This window comes from Ananas comosus, linkage group 22 (genome assembly GCF_001540865.1).
Source record: "Ananas comosus cultivar F153 linkage group 22, ASM154086v1, whole genome shotgun sequence".
NCBI lineage: Eukaryota > Viridiplantae > Streptophyta > Magnoliopsida > Poales > Bromeliaceae > Ananas > Ananas comosus.
In genome coordinates, this window is record NC_033642.1 from 9,016,523 (window position 1) to 9,040,732 (window position 24,210).

Genomic DNA, 24,210 nt, shown 5'->3' on the forward strand with positions numbered 1-24,210 from the left:
TATACTGATCATATTTTGTGAATTACAGATAATAAATTAGTTGGCATTTGTTTAGGTTGGAATTTATTCTAGTATGATGCTGTAAATAGTAGAAATTGTACTCTGCAAATTATGCAACTCTCAAAGATAAACTTCCTAAAACCATAGCAATTTTCAGCACTCTTAAAACAGTAGCTCACTGAATCTTGTCAACAATTGAATAGCAGATTAGATAGGATTTAATGCATATGTTCTATCAATAACACATGCACTTTTGGTTTGGTATGAGAAAAGATGAACTCAGGTTTCAATGTTAGTGAAAAATTTTGTTATTTGTTTATGCTAAAGTGAAAAATAGACGAATTTGCGAGCGCCAATTGTACCAAAGCTCGTGACATCACCAACCCATACAAAGGCTATAATGATAACAAAATGAAAATATTTGAAACTATTCGTTCATTATGGTAGTGTTTGATATTGTTATGGAGAAAGAAACAGTGAAAAATGCAAGACCAAACCTCAACAAATAACAAGCAATGCTCTTCGGAAACATCACATTCACAGGTCAACAGAAAAAGTGCTTGAATCATGGCATTTATTATGTGTAAAATTGTAATGAGTTTAATTAGACCATAATCAGAAAAGACCCACTCAGATCATATTATTCTCCAAGACAACTCAGAAACTGCAAACAACAACATCAACATGAGCGTCAAATTGTACATATAAATATACAGAACTACAAACCGGGAGAATTCTCCAAATTTGATCTACAAGAACTTCTCGATACTTGTCACCAGGGTGCCATCCGGAACAGCCCCAATAATCGTGTCTTTCCTCTCCCCGTTCTTGAATATTATCATTGTCGGGATGCTTCGAATTCCGTAGTTCGTCGCGACATCTTGGTTCTCGTCGGTGTTGAGCTTAAAGCACTTGAGTTTTCCTTCATACGCCTTCGACAATTTCCCAATGACGGGGTGCATTAGGCGGCAGGGGCCGCACCATGGGGCCCAGAACTCGACGAGCACTGCAGTTTCGGACTCCAACACAAGTGATTGCCACGTTGATTTTGTCACATCCGGAACTGTAAATAAGAGTGTAAAAATTGTTGCTCATTACACTAAATTAGAGTTTGGTATGTAATCTCTTAACGATTAGAAGGCTATGCGCTAAGATTTCGTATCACCTAACTTTACTAAATACAAATTGGGCTTGGTTCATCTCCGTTCTAATACTTAGCAAAGTAAAAAAATTTGGTTCTAATACAATGCAGGAGGCCACACGCCGCCCAGCTATTTTGCCTCGGTTTCCTTTTCCAAAACACTGCCTAATATTTTTCCCCCTCAAATTCAATGCACAATAAACTCCAAATCTTTTTAAGTAACAAGTTATGTACAACATCAACTAGTAATACTTCAACTATATACCAGACATCGACAAGTTTTTGGAATCTTTTGAGTGGAATATCATAGTTCCTACAAAATGAAACTTGAGAAGCAATCTATGAATGAACGACCCATTAAAAGTACTCCGGCACATTAGGTCAGAAGATAGTAATATCAAAACAAGAATTAACACAAGTTAGCAAGGACGCATTTACAAAGGAACCATGTATGTCTTATACCAAATACAAGTATATGATAAAAGCATTGACCCCCAAAATTACAACACATGCACAAATAAATTCGTCGTGCAATCTAAAATAAGCTAATATATCAATGAGCTTACACAGTGAATGTACCGGTGTTCCATAATTTTGGACAATGTTCATGACGTTAAAAGATTATGTATCTTCGCGACATAATTGTTAATAAACACTGAGAAATTTGGTCGCCAATCTCATGATTCACAACTATGAGCATGTTGGTAGATACAAAGCTAGTTTACATTATTATAAAAAATTGCAACGAAGCTTCTTATGATATTAAATCCACGTTAAATGCAGTTCACAATCCTACTAATATGTCATAACATAACTATAAATCACATAATCGTATTAAAAGTCAAATTAGTATTTTTATTTTTTTCCCACGTACATGGAATCATAAAAATAATCAGAAAAAGATATTCTTTTCACTACATATCAAAAGAGAAATCCTCTTACTATCTATAGCGGTCTCTTGAGCCTCACACACCACTCCAGGGCGAGCGACTTTGGCCGTTGCCCTAACGGACGCGGATGAAACCCTAGATGGGCGGCGAGAGATCCTCAGGCCCATGAATTCGGGGACGAGAGCCACTCCCCTGCGGCGGGGCAGAGAGGAAACGGGCGCCATGGACGATATGCTCAAAGAGGTAATGCCAAGGCCGGAGCGGGGGCGGGGGCGGGCGATGGCTAGGGTTTCGGGAACGGAGGCGGCTGCGGTGGCCATTGATGTCCTTGAGAGCTCTAGGCGACGAAACCCTAGAATGGTTGATCTCAATTCTCCACGGCGAGAGAGAGAGGGAGAGAGAGAGAGTGTGTCTATAAATGTGGCTACTTGGCTTTCGTTCGCCCGCATAGTATTTGGACGCATGATTCGTGACCGTGTTCACCACGTCAGCATGAACCACATACTCGGTTACTTCAAGGATTCCGGTGCATTGATGACGTGGTGAACAAAGTCTGCGGCATTGAGCCTGATATGGCCCATTTGTACACTTTGGCCCAAATTCTTTTTGGGCCCATAAAATAGAAACCCGTCCCCTACTCTCCCCATCCCCTTCCGTACACCGACACTCCCTCCACTGTGACTGTGAGAGCTCGATCCCTCGACCAAATCCACCGATCGTCCCCAACAATGGTGAAAACGGTGGTCGGCGAGGAAACCCTCCTCAAACCCTTTGAGGATCGCCTCTTCGAATCCGGATCCCAATCTCAAGTATCTCTGTTTCTCTCTCTCTGGATCGATCGATCGATCGATTGATTTCTCGCCATTGGAGCTTCTGTTCTTCTCCGATCTCGTTATGTACGTTACTGTGGTTGTTATTGTGTAGGTTGGGCTTGTCATTGGCAAGCTAAGCCCTAATTCGGAGCGAGGATTCGTGTACGCGTTGATCCCCACGCCGCCCACCGATGGCGGAGGCCCCGCGTGCTCCCTCAGATCCGAGGGCGGCGGCGGTCGCGAGGAGAAGAAGAAGGGATCGAAGGGTGGTAAGAGCTCGAACGAATCGCCCCCTTCCATTGTTATCGATGGGGATTGGGTCTCCGAGCACGCGCGCCAGGTACTTTTGGACATGATTTGGTGCCCAATGTGAAGTTTTTGATGCATGGTACTTGTTTAATTTGTGAAATTTGAAGGTGTCGAGAATGATGATTGGTGGAATGGAAGTGATTGGGATATACATGTGGGCGTCGGAAGCCTCTTTTAAGGCCACTTCGCCTGCTACACTAGTGCAGGTACTGAACCTGCTTATTTTATAGTGTATTAGTTTCAAGTTAATCGATTGTTCATCGGAGGAGTTGAAATAGTGGAATTGTGCGGTTTCAACTGCTTAAAACTACATTGTAAGCTTGACTTAAATGCAATCCCTTTTTCATTGTTTACTTATCTTCAGTTTAACATGGCTGAGGACTGTGGTAGGTACCCGCCACGCTTAGCTCTTATTATACTATGGCTGTTGTTGCTGCATGTTAACTGTACTTTAAATTGTTTGGGCAATTTATAGTGAAGTTGATGTTCATCATTTAGAGCTTCGAGGGCATAAGTATATTTCACCGGTCATGCAAAAACCGTTTTGCAGGTTATCAGGGGTGTTGCAGAAGCAACACCGCGGTATGAAAGCGGATTTGATGAGAGGCTGCTCATTCACATTTCTTATAGCCCAAGAAGGTATAAGAACAATTATTGTTTAATAGCTCCGAGATATATCTAAATCTAGTACTGCTGAGAATCTTTCTGAGTGTTAATTGTAGTATTGATGTTTCTGATTTCTGTTTTTATCACTGTTACATGATTTGGCACTAACATACCTCTAGTATAGAAACGTGAGTGCAGATTCTTTCCTTTTGTTAATTTTCTTTACGGTTTAAAATTCTTTTTTTTTTTCGATTCATGCTTCAAAAATACTAGAATTTCAAATATGTTTGATGTGCATACTAGAATGTAGTAAATTAGGATTACCTTTCATTAGAAATCTTCTGCTGTTCATTGGCATTAAGCTGTTCTGTTTATGCTTGGTGTTTTAGAGCTTACCTTCTCTAATTCTCTAATTTGGAGCATAGGAAGGTTATATTGAATATCGGGAAATATAGTGATACAAATTTAATTTATTTTGATAGGTGGGCCTCTCGAATCTGCACATTGGCATCAGCTAATTTGCAGCCATGCGACTTCAAAATGGGCAAGCTGTTAGCTTCTCTTCAAGCTTTCAGTTGTGCATATAATTTTGAGATACGGTATACAAATATGAAAAACTTTACAATGTTCGCTGCCTAAGGAATTTTTCTTTTTTCATATTTTATTTCCTGCGGTTTCTCTACAGTTATCTACAAAAGCTAATTTATTATTTTTCGAATCATCATTAGAATATGGGAAGGCAGATTAACTATAGACTAAATAACTCATACTTCTTACTTTATAAACATTGAAGGGGAATGATTAGATTTCTTTCCATTTGGTAACATTGCCTGATTCTTAATTTGAACTTCAGTTGTTCTTCACTAACATTTCTTTTCTATATTACTGTGGCATAGATTACCAATTGATCAAGCTTTTGATTCCACAACTTTCAAGAATGTTACTTTGAAGGGAATCAATCACCTTGCCAAGGAAGTACAATTTGCAAAAGTCTTGATAGATGGCAACTTGGTAAAGCACTCTTACAGCATTGCTATATGGACACTACATTACGCCTTTTATATTACAGAGATTTTTCCTCTGAGTGAGCTATGATGCCTTATCATCGAGCTGTTAAAATATGATTTGACATCCAAAAAATGTTTTAACATCCTAAACTCGTTTTCTATTTCATTACAGGAAGTAGCTATTCTATAGATTGAAAGAGTGATGTTAGGGCTCAAAGTAGGTGATAGCCTAAAAGATATTTAAGAATAATTAATAATTTGCTTAGATTGGTAATTGATATATATCATAATACCAGTTGATTATTGGTGCTAGCCAAAGATAGTGGAATGGGGATTTCTAATGGTTGATATACGCTGCTCTCATTGGTTATTAGAGATATCCAACAATTTTCAAGATTGATGTGCTACTTGGAAACTTTACTTAATTCATTCGCAGCGTAAAGAAGACATTGGTTTCCCTGCTGTTGCCACATCTTAATGGCAAGACATGAATACATCGTAGCGTGTGCAACATTTCATGATTATTAGATCTATTCGAAAAGTTGGAAATCGTTTTTTTTTCTTTGCTCAATAAGTTTCATTAGGGTAACTTGTTCTGAAGTTAATCAGAAAATCCTACTTTTAAATGGTTGGGCTTAATTCCAATAACTAATTCTCTAACATTAGTGTTGAGCAAAGTACCATGTCTTGTGCATTTGCCTTATTCCTAGAATCCCAAATCTTCTAATAGATAAAGTATCTAGTTGTATATGCCATCTATTTGTACTTGTACAGGTTTCTAATATTTGGACAGATCTCAACAGTGTTAGTTTGTTGCACTATTCCCCTTCTATAGCTTCATACATTTGTTCTCTAATGCTTTTTCATATTTGTTTTGTTTATCCATTTTTATATGTATATTTGTCATCTAGGTAACTGAAGATCTGCCCGCTATGACTGGGGGTCTACATAAAGTTGAATTCCTTTTACCATTCAAGGGAGATGCACTTGCTGAAGGTGTGTGGTCCTTCTAGGGTAGCTTACTTTTCCTTTATAGTCTTCACATTATTATTCTTATATCATTTTGAAAAGCTGAGTTTTTGGTCTTTGTACAGCACGCAGTATAGAAGAAGTTGCTGGACTTGTTGTCTACCATGGAACTGTTTTTGGCACAGCATACTTGGGTCCAAGAGAACCTGTTTCACAAGCTATATCTGATCTAAAGGTTTGATCTCTTACAGACTCTTTTAAATTACTTACATTTTAATGTGGTTTGATGTACTCTTTTGATTATTTATAACGATGAGGACAATCAACATTTGTTGACTTGAAGCTTCTTGTTACATTGTAACTCTATATACATCTGTAATCATAATTTAAGTGATATTTGGGTAGATTTTCCTGTTGTTCTGTGATGCTAATTGTGCTATTATTTTTTTCTGATAAATGTCTATTTGCTTTACTTTGCAATAAAATTTGAGCTTTTGCACTCTGGTTGCTATCAACAAAGTTAGAGATGAAGGTGGTTTCGGTCAACCGGCATCTGAGAATCTAGTTGATTGCATTTATATCCTTTTTCAGTTGTTATTTTGAATGTTGGTTGCTTCTGTGCCTGCAAATTTGTCCATATAGGTGGTGAATAATGTTCGAAATATTTTAGTATGAAATGCATGGGAACAGCATGAGATGATTCAATAACTGGTAGTGCTAGATTTCTTTTACATTTTTGTTGCTTTTGAACTGTGATCAACCTCTTACATAGGGTGAGCTCATATGTTGGCCTTTAAAAGTCTACACAGTATAATTGCTTGTTTGCGAATAAAAACCCTTCTTCCCTTTAGTTGTCTTGACCAGCTTTGAATTTTTTCTCTTTTTTTTTTTTGTCTTAAGGGGGATATTATTACCAGCCTAAGATGCAGACTTGATATAATTGCGGATGAAGCAGAAGTGGCATCAAGTGCTAGCGATGCTGTAGCAGATCAAGAAGGTGCACCAGCTGAGAAACCCGTACAGGAAATAGTTTTGCATGAATTAAGGTAATATTTCAGTCCTTCTACTATTTTGTGCTCAATAATTACCTAACTACTAATTATACTATTAGGCAAACGTACTCTATATCTCAAGGCTAAGATGCTGGTGGAAGTAAACTAATAAAGGTTCTGATTTTATCAACTAATCTATTACCTTTGGTGAGCAGAAAACATTTTTGCCTTTCATTTCCTAGAAGAGTTCTGGTCCCTTGGTTCGATGACGTTTTCATTTGCGACTATCTCCAGCCATCAGAAACATTTGAGGTTTTATCTCTTTCTGATCATGTGTTGCTGGCTCATCTATACTTTTAGTTAGCAACCAAGGTTTTGTTTCACCGGTAGGCATGTTTGTGGATTGTCTAAAATTTTTTTTTGTGTATTTTCCTCATGCATGGTTCGTAAAACATTGCCTGGACTTGGTCAACCTCATCAACCATGGGGTGCACAGTTGATCTGATCTCTACTCAAATTTACAAACTATTGTATGTGAATGTTGTGTGAATTGAAAGTAGAGATTCAAAAGGTCATATGTCGGTTCAGTAATGGGGAGAGCCAAGCCAAGGCAATAATTTTCCATTTAAAAGCCCCATGATAAAGAATCCTAGAAGGCTTATAAATTGTCTTAATAAAGGATTCAGTTCCACTTCTTATTTATCATCATATTGTATCTTTTTTGCCCTCAATCTTTTAGGATACAAAAGATCGCTGCAAAGAGATGTTGTCGATGGAAACTCCACCAGAGATTTCCGCGATGCTAGAACCGGAATCGGAAACAGCTTTTCTTAATGGAAAATCCTTCTGGGATGTGGTTAAAAATGGAGATGTTTCAGAATCTCTCAATAATCTCACGAACGAAACCAGTTCAAGCAGAGAAACCGACACCAGGAAATCAAAAAACAGTAATTCCAGCTATTTGGTTGCTTTACTCGTCCTACTAGCTGCGCTTTTTATTGGGTTTGCAGTTGCATACTTTGGATCTTCAAAAGCAGCTCCATGACACTGCACTTTGATTCCATCTTTTACATTTTTTTTTAAGGATATCTTTATGGACTTTTCAGCCCCTTGTGAAATTATATACTATAAGGTTCTTGCCCATTGTAGTTTTGGTTAACTCAACAATCTTTTTCCTTAGGGTGCTTTGCTTATGGTGCGAACTTAAAACAATCTTGTTTCTTCTTATGGTGTTTTGCTTATGGTGTGAACTAAAAACAATCCTGTTTCTTTAGGGGTAATAGCTACGCTTCCGAAATAGGATGCACCATTACTTTCTAGTGAAGGGGACTGTGCTTAGCTGAGCTTTGCTGTAGTTTTTTTTTCTTTTTCGTTTCTTTTTGTTAGCAGCTGATAATCTGTTAATTTTTAGATTCAGTTTATCATGATACTATTTATTTCATATTATACCAAAATTATAAAAATAACCCTTGCACGAGAGGAATGTCTACACCGCCAATGAATGCGTGCCGCCTCATCATAATATATAATATATATGTATATAAAACTGATTTTTTTTCAACATAACCTTCTAAAATTTAGATATTTGCGAAATAATTTTATCAAAATTATATTCGAAAAATTAATTCTCTTTTTGCAATGTAGAATCCACGATGTGATTTTTTTTAAAAAAACCGTGAATAATTTACCGTCTTCATAATTTTTCACACAAAGCGTGAATCATTTATCGTTTGTGTGAAAATTCATACAATTTGCTGTTAACAACCACGTAAATATTTCAACAAATCACATATAATCTTAACAATCTAAAAATTTTAATAATTTATCCATACAATCCTAACAATCAAAAAAATCTTAATAATCTATCCATATAATCCTAATGATCAAATATTACATATAATCTTAATAACTTGAAAATCTTAATAATCTATTCATACAATCTTAACAATAAAAAAAATTCTAATAATCTATCCATAAAATCTTAACAATCAAACAAAAATTCTAATAATCCATGTATAATCCTAACAACCTCACTTTTTTTATTTTTCATATAATCTACATATAATTTTAAAAATTATGATGACGTTCGCCGTGTTTGGAAAAAAAATTTCTACGTGGTTCCTACATGGCGATAGATGGTTAATCCGTCAGATATAAATTTGACAGAGTTGTTTCGCAAATTATNAGCTATGGTGTTTGTAAAAGCACCAAGCACTTGGTGCTTGTAAGTTTTTTACTGTTAGATCTACTTCTCGGATCATTTTCAATCATCAGATTATACTATTCAACCAACCACCCACTAAACCCTAGGGGGCACACATCATCTTAACCACATATCTTTTAATCCAATGGCTAAAAATCTACGAGCACCAATAACTTGATACTTTTAAAAACATAGGAGCTCAATTATATATATATANATATATATATACACTTTTTATCTAAAAGTTTAATTGTGTCTTAAATCCCCAGTGTTCTTATTTTTCCTATTGGTCAATCAAAAGTTTCCTAAAAAACATCTATCTAATCAATCAAAAATAAAGATGCTGCACAAAAATACAAACTAACCTAAATTTATTTAAATAAATATTAAAATATAAAATCATTATATTATTTTAGTTAGATAATGATACACTCATAGCGTTAATTAATACGTTATTATCGCAAAGAGTAGTTTTTCGATCAGCTCATCAACCGCTAGTGTTTCCACGACGACGTGGCACAATCGACCTGAAGCAATCTCGTCCGCTAGATTGGTTAAACGGACGGCGGAGATCCCCCCAGCAACAAGTCACTCTCCCATTGGTGGAAGCCTCTCATTCGAGCAATCCGATTGGTCCACGTCATCGTAATGACATGTAATGGGCGAAAATGGATCCGCTTCAACGTCTCCTCCCTCTCCTTGTCTCGCGGAACCCAAACGCCCTATAAATTAGCGCTAAGCCCCCTCCTCTTCTCTCTCTCTTCAATAAACCCCACCTCACGAAAAGAGAGAGAGAGAGAGAGAGAGAGAAAGAGAAAGAGAAAGAGAGAGAGAGTCGTGGAGGAGGAGGAGAAGGGAGCGCCATGGATCGGAGCCGAGGATCCGTGATCTTGTTGGGGATTTTGATCGCAGGTACGTTGTGGCGGTGGTAGTGCTGATGCTCGATTCGATCTAATTGTCTTGTTGCTTCGGATCTGATTGCTATATCTGGTTATGATGGTTTTTTTGAATGAGTTGATGTATGCTGTAGATCTCTCATTTGATTTTGGTTTTTTTTTTTTCCCTGTTCATTTCCTTTTCTAGATCGGGTGCTGCTTGATCCTGGTTCATTGATTGTATCAGATGTTTTGATTTGAAATGCAGGATCGGATAACCTCTTGCATTTTTTTTTTTAATTTTACTTTTTTTTTCTCTTGCTTGATGCTTCTTCTTCTTTGATAATATGTGATTCGTCGTTGTTTTGAGAGGAAATAGATCAGATTCATGTAACTATCAGTTACTATTACGATCGGAGATCACATTTATGGTTGTCATCTTCACTTTAAACACTGAGTAGAAATAAATGACGATCGAGGATCGCATAATAATATTATTGCTTCATTAGTTTAGATTCAATGTAAAGCTGCTTCCTTTCTCTCTTCTTAGGATGTTTGCCCTAAAGCTTTTGTTCACTTGATTCCTTATATGATTAAGAGACACCCTTCAGGTATACCACTTATCAATATTTCATACCATGTGTATAATTTTGTTGTGCAATGAGCATAAATAATGTATTTATTGAAGCCTCTTAATCTCTTATACTTGTAACTTATCATGAACTATCAAGGGAAGTGCCTACCAGTGCTTGTTTGCACATTGTAATTAGTCAAGCTTATTTACTTGGAATGAACATTTACCTACTTTGATGATTATTCCTTCAATAGCAATAACAAACTTGCAGCTATGTACTGTTGTAGTGAGTTATGAAAGCCAAAAGCTTACTTATATCAATATTTCATTTTCAGGATCTTTGTTTGCATTTTCAATTGCAAAAGAGGAGGCCACCAAGCTTGGTACTGTGATTGGTATAGATCTCGGCACCACCTATTCATGCGTTGGTGTCTACAAGAATGGTCATGTGGAGATTATAGCTAATGACCAAGGAAACCGCATCACCCCATCGTGGGTGGCGTTCACGGATAGTGAGAGGTTGATTGGTGAGGCTGCGAAGAACCAGGCAGCTGTAAATGCCGAGAGAACTATTTTTGATGTCAAGCGTCTCATCGGAAGAAAGTAAGCTTTCAGTTTCTCCTCGACATAATCCCTTCTAATCTCCTATATGTAGAACAATTTTTTTTTATTTGTAAATTTGCATATCTATAGGTTTGAAGACAAGGAGGTTCAAAAGGACATAAAACTTTTTCCGTACAAGATTGTCAACAAGGATGGCAAGCCTTATATCCAAGTGAAGATTAAGGATGGAGAAGTCAAGGTTTTTAGTCCGGAGGAAATCAGTGCAATGATCCTCACCAAAATGAAGGAGACAGCTGAGGCATTCCTCGGAAAGAAGATCAAAGATGCTGTAGTTACTGTTCCCGGTAAAAAAAAAAAAAAAAAAAAACAAACAAACAAATGCTTTTTTTTACCCTTTATCTTGCTATTACATTTCTCTTCCATACTGTTTCTAATTATCTTTTCTTCCTGCAATTTCATGTTGCAGCGTACTTCAATGATGCTCAGAGACAGGCGACAAAGGATGCCGGTATTATTGCTGGTTTGAATGTTGCTAGAATAATCAATGAACCGACTGCTGCTGCGATCGCTTATGGTCTGGATAAGAAGGGTGGTGAGAAGAACATCCTTGTTTTCGACCTTGGTGGTGGGACATTTGATGTCAGTATCTTGACTATCGACAATGGCGTCTTTGAGGTTTTGGCGACAAATGGTGATACTCATCTTGGAGGTAAATTTTTATTTTCTTGGAAAGTGACTTCATTAGAATGCATCTTCAGCTTTTCCTCGATTAGATGCTAATAAGCAATATGGATAGATTAAAAATACAACATAGCAAGCATCTCCCATATCTTTTCAAGCTCAATCCTAGTTATTGCCGGAACCGATTTTCTCATGAAGCTGACGTTGTACTTTGTTTGCATGGATCTTGTGTGATACAACTTTCAATAGTGCAGATTAGTTGCACGTTTACCTCTTGCAATCCCATTTAGCTAGACTATCACACTGCATTTTCTTATTGTAGAAGAGACCCTAAACGTGGTTCATTTGCAGGTGAGGACTTTGATCAGAGGATCATGGAGTACTTCATCAAATTGATCAAGAAGAAGCACGGGAAGGACATCAGCAAGGACAACCGAGCCCTTGGGAAGTTGAGGAGGGAGTGTGAGCGTGCCAAACGAGCCTTGAGCAACCAACACCAAGTCCGTGTGGAGATTGAGTCTCTCTATGAAGGGTTGGATTTCTCCGAGCCGCTAACGAGGGCTCGGTTCGAGGAGTTGAACAACGACTTGTTCCGCAAGACCATGGGGCCTGTCAAGAAGGCCATGGATGATGCCGGCTTGGAGAAGCATCAAATTGACGAGATTGTTCTCGTGGGTGGTAGTACCAGAATTCCCAAGGTTCAGCAGCTGCTGAAGGACTATTTTGACGGGAAGGAGCCGAACAAGGGAGTGAACCCTGATGAAGCCGTGGCTTATGGTGCGGCTGTTCAGGGAAGCATTCTAAGTGGAGAGGGTGGTGAAGAAACTAAAGGTACTGTTATGTACTATACGAGTTATTTTCTTAACACCCCTGCAAAATTAGCTATTTATATAGCTCCCTACATAATCTGAATTTTCCTATATCCCTTGAAAAACTTGATTTTCTACGCACACGCTCATTCTTTCAAAATGCAACTTATAATAAATTACATAATACAAAGCCAACTTCAATGGAAAGGGTATACTTTTTGTGAGATTCTGCACCTTCGAGATGATATTGTAGGGACATATATGTAAAAGTTCTTTACTATTTTTTAATTATGGTGCTAAAGACCGATATCTATGTGATAACACCTTGCAGATATTCTTCTCTTGGATGTTGCTCCGCTGACTCTTGGAATTGAGACTGTTGGTGGAGTAATGACTAAGTTGATCCCGAGGAACACCGTCATTCCCACCAAGAAATCCCAGGTTTTCACCACTTACCAGGATCAGCAGACGACCGTCTCTATTCAGGTATAGCGATGTTATCCTCAAATTTCTACCAAACAGTAAAAAGATGTACTTCAAATACTATTACTGGATGCATTTGTTAACAAACTATATGCTCTCCATTGGATATTTAGACTGATATTTATCGATCTCCTTCCTAGGTCTTTGAGGGCGAAAGGAGTCTGACAAAGGACTGCAGGCTTCTTGGGAAATTCGATCTTTCCGGAATCCCACCTGCTCCCAGGTTTGATCTCTATTTTCCAATTCGCATTCAGTTAGAACTCCTCAATCATTTATTTTCCTGCCAGTTTATTAATTGTTCATTTAATGTATCAAATCAGGGGCACGCCTCAAATCGAGGTCACCTTTGAGGTCGACGCGAATGGCATCCTCAACGTGAAGGCCGAGGACAAGGGCACGGGCAAGTCGGAGAAGATCACGATCACGAACGAGAAGGGCCGTCTGAGCCAGGAGGAGATCGACCGGATGGTCAGGGAGGCCGAGGAGTTTGCCGAGGAGGACAAGAAGATCAAGGAGAAGATCGACGCCCGGAACCAGCTCGAGACGTACGTGTACAACATGAAGAACACCGTGAACGACAAGGACAAGCTCGCCGACAAGCTCGAGAGCGAGGAGAAGGAGAAGGTCGAGGAGGCGCTTAAGGAGGCCCTAGAGTGGCTCGACGATAACCAAAACGCCGAGAAGGAAGATTACGAAGAGAAGCTCAAGGAGGTGGAGGCCGTGTGCAATCCGATCATCTCGGCCGTCTATCAAAGATCGGGCGGCGCACCCGGCGCCAGCTCGGAAGGCGGCGACGACGACGAGCATGATGAGTTGTAGATCGAATCGAAAGAGTCGGAATCACTTGAAGGAAGAGAAATTAGTTCTAGTAGTAGTGGGATCAAGGAGAGGGGAAAGCCCTCATGGTATTTAGTTTGGGCTTTTTCGTTTTGAGGCTGGGGATTGAACCATCTGGTTGATGGACTCCTCCATCAATTTCCTTTTTTTAAGTATTTAAACTTTTTTTTTTGACATTATACTAAAACTAATCACTGTGAAAACTTTCATTTCTCTTTTATGTTATGATGTTTCCTTAACTGTCCAAAATTTGTGGGAACCTGGTTGTCTCATGGAGCTGAAGAGAATGTGTGGTTTTTTGATGGTTTATATATTCAACAAATTACAATTCCAATATTTGAAAAGAAAATCTGAGTATTAGTTAAATTATTCAAAAACTTACACTTGCGACTGTATTTTTATTTCTCTTCTTCTCAGATCTATTCCATGAATTAATATCATATAGGCTAGAATATTGTTAATAGCACCAATAACTTATGCTAATAAATTTTCTACCCTTGTATTACAAGATGTATGATTAGGATGATGTGGACCCTCTAGGGTTGAGTGGGTGGTTGGTTGAATAATATAATCGAATGAATGAAAATAATAAAAGAGATAAATCTAACGGCAGAAAACTTAATAGCATTAAATGCTTCATGCTATCGATAGTATCCCAGCCGGACTATATATATATATATATATATATATATATATATATATATTGTTATTTATTTATTTATTTATATTCCTCTAAATAGAGAGAGAAAGATTTGGAGCCGGGTGAAAGTCGACAACACCGATGCATCGCAGACCTTATTGACGCGTGTGCGTGTATGATGTAATAGAGGGGGTCGAATGGCTTAATTGATTATGCCTATGGCATTAGGAGAGCAAACGGTATACGTTTTAAACTTTGGAAAAGAAAAAGGTGAATTGGAAGGATGCTCGATGAAAGGCATGACATTCTCGTTTTCTCCACTATTACTCTATTAAATAAAAAAATAGGAAGATTATTCTATTAAATGAAAAGATAAATGCTATTACTTTATTAAATGGGAAATGGGAAGGTGAGGAGATTATTTGATTAAACGGAAATGAAAATGGAAGATGAAAGAATTAGTCTATTAAATGAGAAAGTAATGAGAATGTGAAGAGACGACTGGGAGATAAATCGGATACATGAGAGGAAGTATCGGGTAGAGGTGGACTTAATATTCAATAGAAATGATAGAGGAGGTGATAATAACACTGATAGTTAGGTAATATTCAATAGAAATGATAGAGAAGGTGATAATAACACTGGTAGTTAGGTAGGCCCAAATTCAACAGAATTCTGCCACGTCAGATAGAAACCACGAGAATTAATAGTTTTGTAAAGATTACTTGATGAAACCAAAATCCATTACAGGAAGGAGAAAAATCCCAAATATGGAATGCTTTTGTCACCTGATTAATTAGTTACATTGCTCATCCCCAACCTTTGCCCAAATTTTCATTTTGATTCTTAGCGTTTTATTTTTTACAATTTGGTGCTTAATACAACAGTATTTTTTTTTGCCTGAAAGAACTAAATTGAAAATACAAATATTGGAGACCTAATTATAGAAACCAAAAGATTATTAGGGATCAAATTTAAAACTTGAAAAAAAGGGGTTGGACACCAATGGTTAATTGGTTATGGTCTACGGTATAATTACTAATATGCCCACCCAATAGGTTACGGCGTAATTACCAGTTAATCCTACCATTGGTGTAATTACTAATTTACCCTTTCTAACTGACACTTTTCGTTGGATTAGGACGGTGATTTCGAACCCTAGTTCGACCCAACCCTTCTCACGCGCGCCACATAAACTCACACGTGCGGCTCTTCTTCTTCTTTGCGGAGCGGCGAGAGAGAGAGAGAGGTGGGGAGAGGGAGAGGGAGACCATGGCGGCGGTGGCGAGCTCAGTGGTGCACGAGGTGCTGGGGCGGCGCGCCGACGATGTGGACGAGCCCATCATCGACTACATCATCAACGTCCTCGCCGACGACGACTTCGAGTTCGGCGTCGATGGCGATGGCGTGTTCGAGGCCGTGGGCGAGCTCCTCGTTGACTCCGGATGCGTCCACGACTTCCCCGAGTGTCGTGCGGTACCCGATCTTATTATCTTCCTCTTCATGCTGCCGATACTTTGTGGGATCCTTTGTCGTTGCAAAACCCTAGAATCTGATCGCATTAGGAACGATTTCTTATTTGTCATGGTGTGTGATTGATGTGATGAAACGGCTATGATCGCGGTAGGAGTATGTGCTTGATTGTGCCACATTTACTGGTAATTTGAACTAGGAAATTAGAAAATGGATAACAATAAAAGCACTTGCGGAACTGATTCTAGGTAGATACGTGCGTAAACATGTACGCCGGTATACGATGGCAGAGTAGAAGATATCAAAAGTTGCACGATATGCTAATTTTCTGTTTGTTTTAAGTTTTGATGGTGTGATTTGAGTGAAATATCTTTATCGTCTGTTATCTGTGTTATTTGAAGGCAACGTATGAAATTGAGATGAGATGACTATCCCACACATGGCCCTAAAGAACTATCTGCTCAGCCACTATTAACGACGGGTTTTAATGTCCAGAATTGGGAGACTTTGCTGATCATTTCTTTTGCGCATAAATCTGGAATTTCAGAATGAACAGTAGGACTGGAGATTGTAGTGTAGGGGAATCTTTTCCTGAAATAAGGTGGTTTCTTTTCTAAATATTCTAGAAAGACTCATTTGCTGGTCTCTGAATGGCTTTTTATATAACCAGCCTCTTTATTGATTAGACTCTGGTATCAGTCCAAACAAAAACATTCCATCCATAACTTCTCCAGATAACTTGAATTTCTGTAATTTTATGCTTGAAAGCTCTGCATTAGGAAAATTTTCTGAAAACGGTACAAGTTTCGCCACTTCATTTTAATTCATATGCTTGTTTTCCTGTACTTGTGTATATAGATTTGCAGCAAGCTTTCAGAAAAGTTTGGAAAACATGGCTTGGTGAAGCCTAAACAAGCTGTCCGTAGTCTTGCTACACCTTTAAGAATGTTTGACGGGATGGATGAAGAGGAAACTCCAAAAAAGCAGGTGGAGGTACTTGATGGTCCGGTACTTTCTGAACGCGACCGAGCAAAGATTGAAAGAAGAAAGAGGAAAGATGAGCGGCAAAGAGAGGTATCTGCAGTAGCTTCACAGTTGAAATCTAAATTTTTAATTAGCTTTTTTGTACTAACAATCAGCTATTCTGTAGACAACTATCTTTGCCTTGTTTTATGATTAAAGTTTTGCACTGAGTTGGTTCAATGGAAATATTCTGTTTTGCATTTGAATTATTTTTCTTTTTTTTTTTTTGTGTATTCTGCTCACACATTGGCGCTGCAGGCCCAATATCAAATGCATTTGGCAGAGATGGAGGCAGTCAAAGCAGGGATGCCTGTTGTGTGCGTAAATCATGGTGGAAATGAGGATGGGCCAACTATCAGGGATATCCATATGGAGAACTTCACCGTGACTGTCGGTGGCCGTGACCTCATTAAAGATGCTTCAGTGACTCTTTCATTTGGAAGGCACTACGGTGAATGTTTTCTCATAATATTTTGCCATTTCTGTGGAATCAAATATTTGGGTTGATTCTAACGTAGATTGGGGGCTGTGAGTCGCGTGTACCTTCTCTTTTGTTGTGTATAATGCTTTTATGCCTTCTTCTTTCAGGTCTTGTTGGGAGAAATGGAACTGGTAAAACTTCCTTCCTTAGGCATATGGCCATGCATGCCATTGATGGAATTCCTAAGAACTGCCAAATATTACATGTGGAGCAAGAAGTTGTTGGAGACGACACATCGGCTCTTCAGTGTGTCTTGAACTCTGATGTTGAAAGGGCTCAACTTCTGGAAGAAGAAGCTAACCTACTTGCTCAACAGGTATATGTTTGCCTATTCATCTTGAGTTACAGCTGCTATTGTGTAGATGTACTAATATAAATTTCATCTTACTATAGAGAGATCTAGAATATGAAGCAGAATCAGGAAATAGTACAGAACATGTAAAAGGCGGTGTGAACAAAGATGCTATTGGCAAAAGGCTTGAGCAGATATATAAGAGACTCGAGTTCATTGATGCATACTCTGCAGAGGCCCGTGCAGCTTCAATTCTGGCGGTCAGTTTACTTGGTCTTCATGTCTTTTGTTGAACTTTTTCCCAGTATTGAAAACTTTTGGATATCAAAATCTTTTGTGTTGTTGTTCTTTTGTTTTTCCTTCTTGTGTAATGGTTTACATGAAATTGTAGCAATAGATGTTGCTTTGGACATATATTTTTGTTTCAACCTGTGTATTGTTACATAGGTTGTTAATATTTTGGCACACTGTACTTGTATGCATATCAGACTTGTATACAGTATTCACATTACTTGTACAAGTCTTATGTTAAGATTATAACTAATCAGAAATATTTATCTAGATGTAAAAGCATATATTCATTTTAATTGTACATGCTTTTCTTCTTTTTATTTATATCTATGACTGCAACAATTCGCTGCAACTGAATTATTTGTCGAACATGATAAAATTCAGGGTCTCAGTTTCACCCAAGAAATGCAGCGGAAGCCCACAAAAGCATTCTCTGGTGGATGGCGTATGCGGATAGCTCTAGCGCGTGCTCTATTTATTGAGCCTGATATGTTGCTGCTTGATGAACCAACGGTAAACAATAGTAAAATTTCTATACACTCCGACTCTTCAGCAGGAACATTTAATTAAATGTATCATTTTGCAGAACCATTTGGATCTTCATGCTGTATTATGGCTTGAAGCATACCTCGTGAAATGGCCGAAGACATTTATTGTGGTTTCTCATGCCAGAGAGTTTCTAAACACAGTACTGACATCTGTCTTTTTTTTACAACTTATTTAAATAAGCCACTATATTCACATTACTCTGAAAAACTAAAAAGAATTGAAAGTCCTTTTGGCCATAAAATGACAGTATGGTAAACTTTTCAGGTAGTTACTGACATTCTCCATTTACATGGACAAAAGTTGACTGCTTATAAAGGTGACTATGACACATTCGAGAGGACAAGAGAGGAGCAGCTCAAAAATCAACAGAAGGCCTTTGAGGCAAATGAAAAGGCCAGAGCCCACATGCAGGTTTGCCTTGAGCCTGATGCGGAAAATCTTAAGCTTTTTATAGCAAAATTTCCCAATTATTTTCTTAGAGTTGCTGTTTTATGGCTTGTTGTGGTTGAACAATTTAGTTATTTACGCAAACATTTCTCTTTTGCAGTTTATTGCTTTTTATTATGCTGTTTCCTGGAGAGAGTAGAAGATGATTAGAAACTCTTGTTGCTAAGAGTCGCATTTTATTAAGGATGGACATGTGGCAATAATCCTGTTAAATAACAAGGTTTAATGTGTAAATAAACGTGATTCTACTTGTGATGGGACTTTGTTAGCTATGTTGAGGTGTACGGTTAACATCTAATACATCTAAATGAAATTAAAGCATATAAAAATCTGCCACTCCACTTTAAATGTTTGTATTGCTGCTATTGCATATGCAATGTTTACAGAATAACTACCATATAACTTCTTTTAAACTGAACAAGGAAGATTCGGCTTAGCCAGGGAGAATATATCAGAATTTACAAATTTATTGTATGAAACAAGATAATGTTAATGCCATCTAAGACTCAACCTCTTTTTGCTTCTTTTTTTTTTTTGGTACTTCGGAAGCATGTTTCTTGTTGAAGTCTACTGAATGTAATTTGGACTTGTTTTGGTGACTGGTATATTCCATGATTTCACTTAGAATGGTAGCATATAACATCTACTATCCTTTGCTCTATTTTGCAGACTTTTATTGATAAGTTCCGTTACAATGCAAAGCGAGCATCTCTTGTTCAATCAAGAATTAAGGTATTCTTTTCAATCTTCGAAAGTATTTATATCAGTTTGTTTTCTGGTTTAGCAAACTCACAAGATGTTTCATGCAAGGAAATAAGATTGAGAGATGTTTTAAAAGATGCTTGGTTCTAATCATTTATTTAGGTTCTATTTGCACAATGACTTCCAATAAGGTTTTAGAGCATCACAATGTTTTAATCTGTTTTGCATAATGCAACTTACTGCTTTTACTGCAAATCTTATTATATGTCCACCCACTATGCCTTTTGATGTAATTATATTACAAACTATTCAGGCATTGGATCGAATGGGTCGTGTGGATGAAGTCGTCAACGATCCAGAGTACCCTATCATCTTATTATATAATTTGATCCTTTTCTGGGGGAATCTGATTTGGTTCTTATAATCGTGTTATCCATCCCATCTTGAATGCTAACCACCTTTTTTTATTTTTTTTCAGCTACAAGTTTGAGTTCCCTACACCAGATGATAGGCCCGGACCTCCAATTATTAGTTTCAGGTTTCTTTATGAAGCCCTAGAAATTTAATATAATTCCTTCATTATGTCAGAATAGTGATATTTGCTTTTTCTAAATTTTCATGTATTTTTTGCTTGGAAATTCAAATGCCAATTACATGGAAAATTGGATTGAAGTGTCCTTCCAGTTTAGCTAGCTGATATTTTTCAACTGAAATTCAGTTTTCCACAATATTTTGCAGAAGTTGTCAGTCATGTTCACCATGTATGCATTCTAGTTCTTTTATTAATTTCGCTATCAATAGTTGTGCATGAATGCTATAATATTACTCCATAACTGAGTTGTGTTAAAAATGATATCTAATTTGTTTGCTTTAATCCTAATATTTTTCTTTGCATCTGTTATATCTGGTATTGAGTCCATTATTTTCATGCAGCGATGCGTCATTTGGTTACCCAGGCGGCCCTATACTGTTCAAAAATTTGAATTTTGGTATAGATCTCGACAGCAGAATAGCAAGTAAGAACTCACTACTTTCTCATGCTTTATATTTGAACTAAATTATTAAAGAATCGCTTTCTGCATACAATGTTTTATTTGTATTAGAATTGCTGATTAGATCTTGACATCCTAATAGAAAGTTGGGATTCAGTAATTTCCTATATTTAGATGTGAACCAAAATGAGGGAGAATCACTTCCTTCATGCGTTACTTTTTTTGTATATGATATTTTATCATGTTGACCCTATACAAGATGGGAACTTTCACGATGCTATCTTCAGAAGGGGGAATGAGTAGAAACTTTCATATTTATGGGCTTATGGCTGCATTATCATTCTTTGCTTGGTCCTTTCTCCCATTAATCCAGTATTTATTCTGTTTCAGTGGTGGGTCCAAATGGCATTGGCAAGTCAACCATACTGAAATTGATATCTGGAGAACTTCAGCCAACTTCTGGAACAGTGTATCGTTCTGCAAAGGTACTTTCAGCCTGAAACAGTAGAATTGATTTTCTTGAAAACTGACACCATGTTTTTTTTAGTTATGCTTAGTTGCACTTAAAAAGTTTTGATGAATTAATCTACAGTCACGTAAACTTAAGAACCATGTACTTTGCTCTATGGTTTTAGCTATTGAATCATGATGGTATCGATAGAAGCAAAAATTTTCTCAGTTGGCGTCATCTTTTCAACCTTGTTATTCTGATTTTGCCTTGGTGAGACGTGACGTTGGAAGAAGCAACTTTTTTATTTTATGATTCAAGGCATGATAGCTCTTAACTTGTAAGTCTGATACTAGTGTTTGAGTGTTTCATGCTTAGTTTGTTCACTACATATATTTTCCTTATGTAAGATACTGCACTTATGTGACAATAGGTAAAGAGCTTGTTTCATGATGGAGTTAAGCTGTAAATCATTTGATGCCTCATCTCACTCTGATTCTGTGTTGTTCCTCGTCATTGATAATCTGTATTTGTTATGCACTTCGAATCTTTTTTGTCCTCCTTTTGAATCTACTGTCTTTTTTTTTTCCAAATTTGTGTCCACAGGTTCGTATGGCTGTATTCAGTCAGCACCATGTTGATGGGCTTGATTTGTCTTCAAATGCCCTTCTGTATATGATGAAATGCTACCCAGTAAGTTCAAATGAATAATTTTTGCTTTGCTTAAAATGACCATGACAAATCTGCATTGCTAGGTCTTTAATAGATAATAGAACTCTAATAATATCTTGGAAATATAATTTGACTAAAACATTGCTGGAAATGAAAGTGTTTGCTATTAAGCTCATCAGTTGCATTTTTTTGATGTTACAGCAGCTTGATGTCTAAAACTTGCAATTACTTTTAGTTTTCTTTTAGGTTTATCCTTTCTTTATCTTTTACACACCATAACCATGATAAAGGTTCGCTAGTGTCTTAAAATTGTTAGGCTGATTTTTTGGTCTCCTAGGAGATCCAGCAGCTAACCCTTTTGAACATTAGGAGAGCTGGTTTAGAATTGAACACTTAATCATTTGTATCTTGCAGGGTGTACCTGAGCTGAAACTAAGGGCTCATTTGGGTTCACTTGGTGTCACCGGAAGTCTTGCCCTGCAACCGATGTACACTTTATCAGGTAATTTATGATTTTTACTGAAATTCTATCTGAAAACCGTGATTTGTTGTATTATTTGAACACTTGTTTGACTTACAGTTACATTTGTTTCAATTAGTTCTTTGTTAATATCATTTTTATCAGCAAACGTAGCAAATTGGCCCAAGGCTTCACACTTCGGCAGAACTTTGTTTTTGGGTTGGGGGAGAATGATAATCCCGTAATCTGTTGTAAAGTCAATTGACTTAACCTTACTGAATTAGAATTGGTCATAAGGAGAGTTTCTTGGTTTTCCTCCGCCTATATTGATACTTAGAGACTCCTCTAGCTGACCCTTAGCTTACCATTTTTATCTCAGGTGGACAGAAAAGCAGGGTTGCATTTGCAAAGATTACCTTTAAAAAGCCGCACATTATTCTGCTTGATGAGCCATCAAACCATCTAGTAAGTGCATCAAGTTGTCTCTAAAATAGATATATTATTATGTATGCTTTATTTGAACTTCAAATTTGTTTGTTCTACATGTTTCCCTGTTACCGTATGTACTGAATCTGAACCATATATTGTACTTTGCAGGATCTTGATGCAGTGGAGGCACTGATCCAGGGGTTGGTCCTTTTCCAGGGGGGAGTTCTAATGGTATTTCTCTTTCCCACCACCGTTTATTTTGGTGATCTAATCCAATTTTATTCTGCTGTTCTGCAGTGTTATTTTACTCTCCTGTTTATTCCCTTTTCTCGGCAAATATCATGTGCAGGTGAGCCACGACGAGCACCTTATAACAGGGAGCGTCGACGAGCTGTGGGTGGTCTCAGAAGGTAGAGTCACGCCATTCTCCGGGACGTTCAAAGATTACAAGAAAATGCTGAAATCAGCTGGGAACTAATATGTTTTTTCAACATTTATGCGCGGTCGATATAAACCGTTATTTACGTAGTTCCATGTTGTATTCGTGTAATTTCAAATTTTGCAGAACGTATTGGCAGGACTTTTTTGTAAAAATGGTGATGCGGCTTTATCTTTTCGTTTCATACTCCTAAATTACTGGTAGATAGCATATAATATCAAGATAACAGTGTAGTGCTTAGTGTACTCTAACACCATCTGTCTTTGGATGCTGAATAAGATAAGTACAGTGAGTGTTCTAACACTATCTGTCTCGCGAACATATAGTGTGCATCACCTTTTTCGGATGCAAAAAAAAAAAAAAAAAGGATTTTGTGATAGGATGCTGCTGCTTCTCTAATCTCTGCATGGCTTGATGTACTACAACTCCGTTTGTGAAGGGGAAAAAGAAAAAAATAAAAACTTGTATTAGGGTCCAAAAGTATACTTTTGTAATGCTAAAAAAGGAATTAGAAAGTATGTGACTGAAGTACAAGCGATGATATCATATTGTTGCTAGTTACGACTCCTCGCTTTCGATTGACATTTATTTCTTAACAATAATTAGGGCCTTCTTAAATGTATCGAATACTTTGATATTATTGTTGACTTAATTGGAGAACTCCATTTCAATGTATTGGCATATTGCACTATATATAGGTCAATATATAGGGTGTTGCTTTGATACGATTCCTCTCGGATACTGATAATTATAAATTCGATATTCCTTATATATAGTTTTGGTATTGAAGGTGTCGCTTTGATTCTGATTATTATAAATTCGGTATCGTACTGAACTTTTGAAAATTCTCCCATCCGTTCAGATCCTGATTATTATAAATTCAGTATTATACTGATTTTTGAAATTCTACAATAAAAATGTCTAATAAAAAATTTACCACAAATCTATAACCTCAGCAAAAGATGTGATAATCACAATCCTAACCAAAAAAAAAAAAAAAAAAAAAAAAAAAAAAAAAAAAAACTATACTTAAAAAAAAAAAGATGAAATAAGATTTATTTACAGAAAAAAAAAAATTACATCCCACTTCTCTTTTATGCGGAATAGCTTCAGCTCGAGC

The 24,210-nt window shown here is 37.3% G+C and overlaps 4 protein-coding genes across 5 annotated transcripts; 3 read left to right on the forward strand and 1 right to left on the reverse strand.

Annotated features, from left to right (window-relative positions):
- On the reverse strand, window positions 558-2,444 carry LOC109727209 (thioredoxin-like). Its single transcript, XM_020257211.1, has 2 exons — window positions 2,084-2,444; window positions 558-1,063 (listed from the first exon to the last, which is right to left on the reverse strand). The coding sequence occupies exons 1-2, from the start codon at window positions 2,349-2,351 to the stop codon at window positions 750-752; spliced, it is 582 nt and encodes a 193-aa protein (XP_020112800.1). The 5' UTR covers window positions 2,352-2,444; the 3' UTR covers window positions 558-749.
- On the forward strand, window positions 2,664-8,080 carry LOC109727208 (protein odr-4 homolog). The gene is made up of 11 exons (XM_020257210.1): window positions 2,664-2,840; window positions 2,956-3,183; window positions 3,260-3,358; window positions 3,703-3,791; window positions 4,241-4,357; window positions 4,655-4,769; window positions 5,677-5,761; window positions 5,860-5,969; window positions 6,635-6,780; window positions 6,942-7,038; window positions 7,466-8,080. Exons 1-11 carry the CDS (start codon window positions 2,760-2,762, stop codon window positions 7,769-7,771), a joined length of 1,473 nt encoding a protein of 490 aa, XP_020112799.1. The 5' UTR covers window positions 2,664-2,759; the 3' UTR covers window positions 7,772-8,080.
- On the forward strand, window positions 9,681-14,011 carry LOC109727304 (luminal-binding protein 2). The gene is made up of 8 exons (XM_020257365.1): window positions 9,681-9,841; window positions 10,714-10,981; window positions 11,072-11,286; window positions 11,409-11,651; window positions 11,975-12,454; window positions 12,764-12,918; window positions 13,056-13,138; window positions 13,236-14,011. Exons 1-8 carry the CDS (start codon window positions 9,793-9,795, stop codon window positions 13,732-13,734), a joined length of 1,992 nt encoding a protein of 663 aa, XP_020112954.1. The 5' UTR covers window positions 9,681-9,792; the 3' UTR covers window positions 13,735-14,011.
- Window positions 15,606-23,341, forward strand: LOC109727323 (ABC transporter F family member 3). Of its 2 annotated transcripts, XM_020257396.1 has the most exons (18): window positions 15,665-15,868; window positions 16,724-16,939; window positions 17,147-17,339; window positions 17,477-17,685; window positions 17,763-17,921; window positions 18,337-18,465; window positions 18,539-18,640; window positions 18,766-18,912; window positions 19,618-19,680; window positions 19,964-20,010; window positions 20,129-20,188; window positions 20,584-20,666; window positions 21,033-21,127; window positions 21,697-21,783; window positions 22,177-22,264; window positions 22,602-22,687; window positions 22,820-22,882; window positions 23,001-23,341. In XM_020257396.1, exons 1-18 carry the CDS (start codon window positions 15,665-15,667, stop codon window positions 23,127-23,129), a joined length of 2,160 nt encoding a protein of 719 aa, XP_020112985.1. In that variant the 3' UTR covers window positions 23,130-23,341. The 2 variants fall into 2 exon arrangements, with proteins under 2 accessions (XP_020112984.1, XP_020112985.1); XM_020257395.1 differs by having other exon boundaries at window positions 15,606-15,868; window positions 22,820-23,341.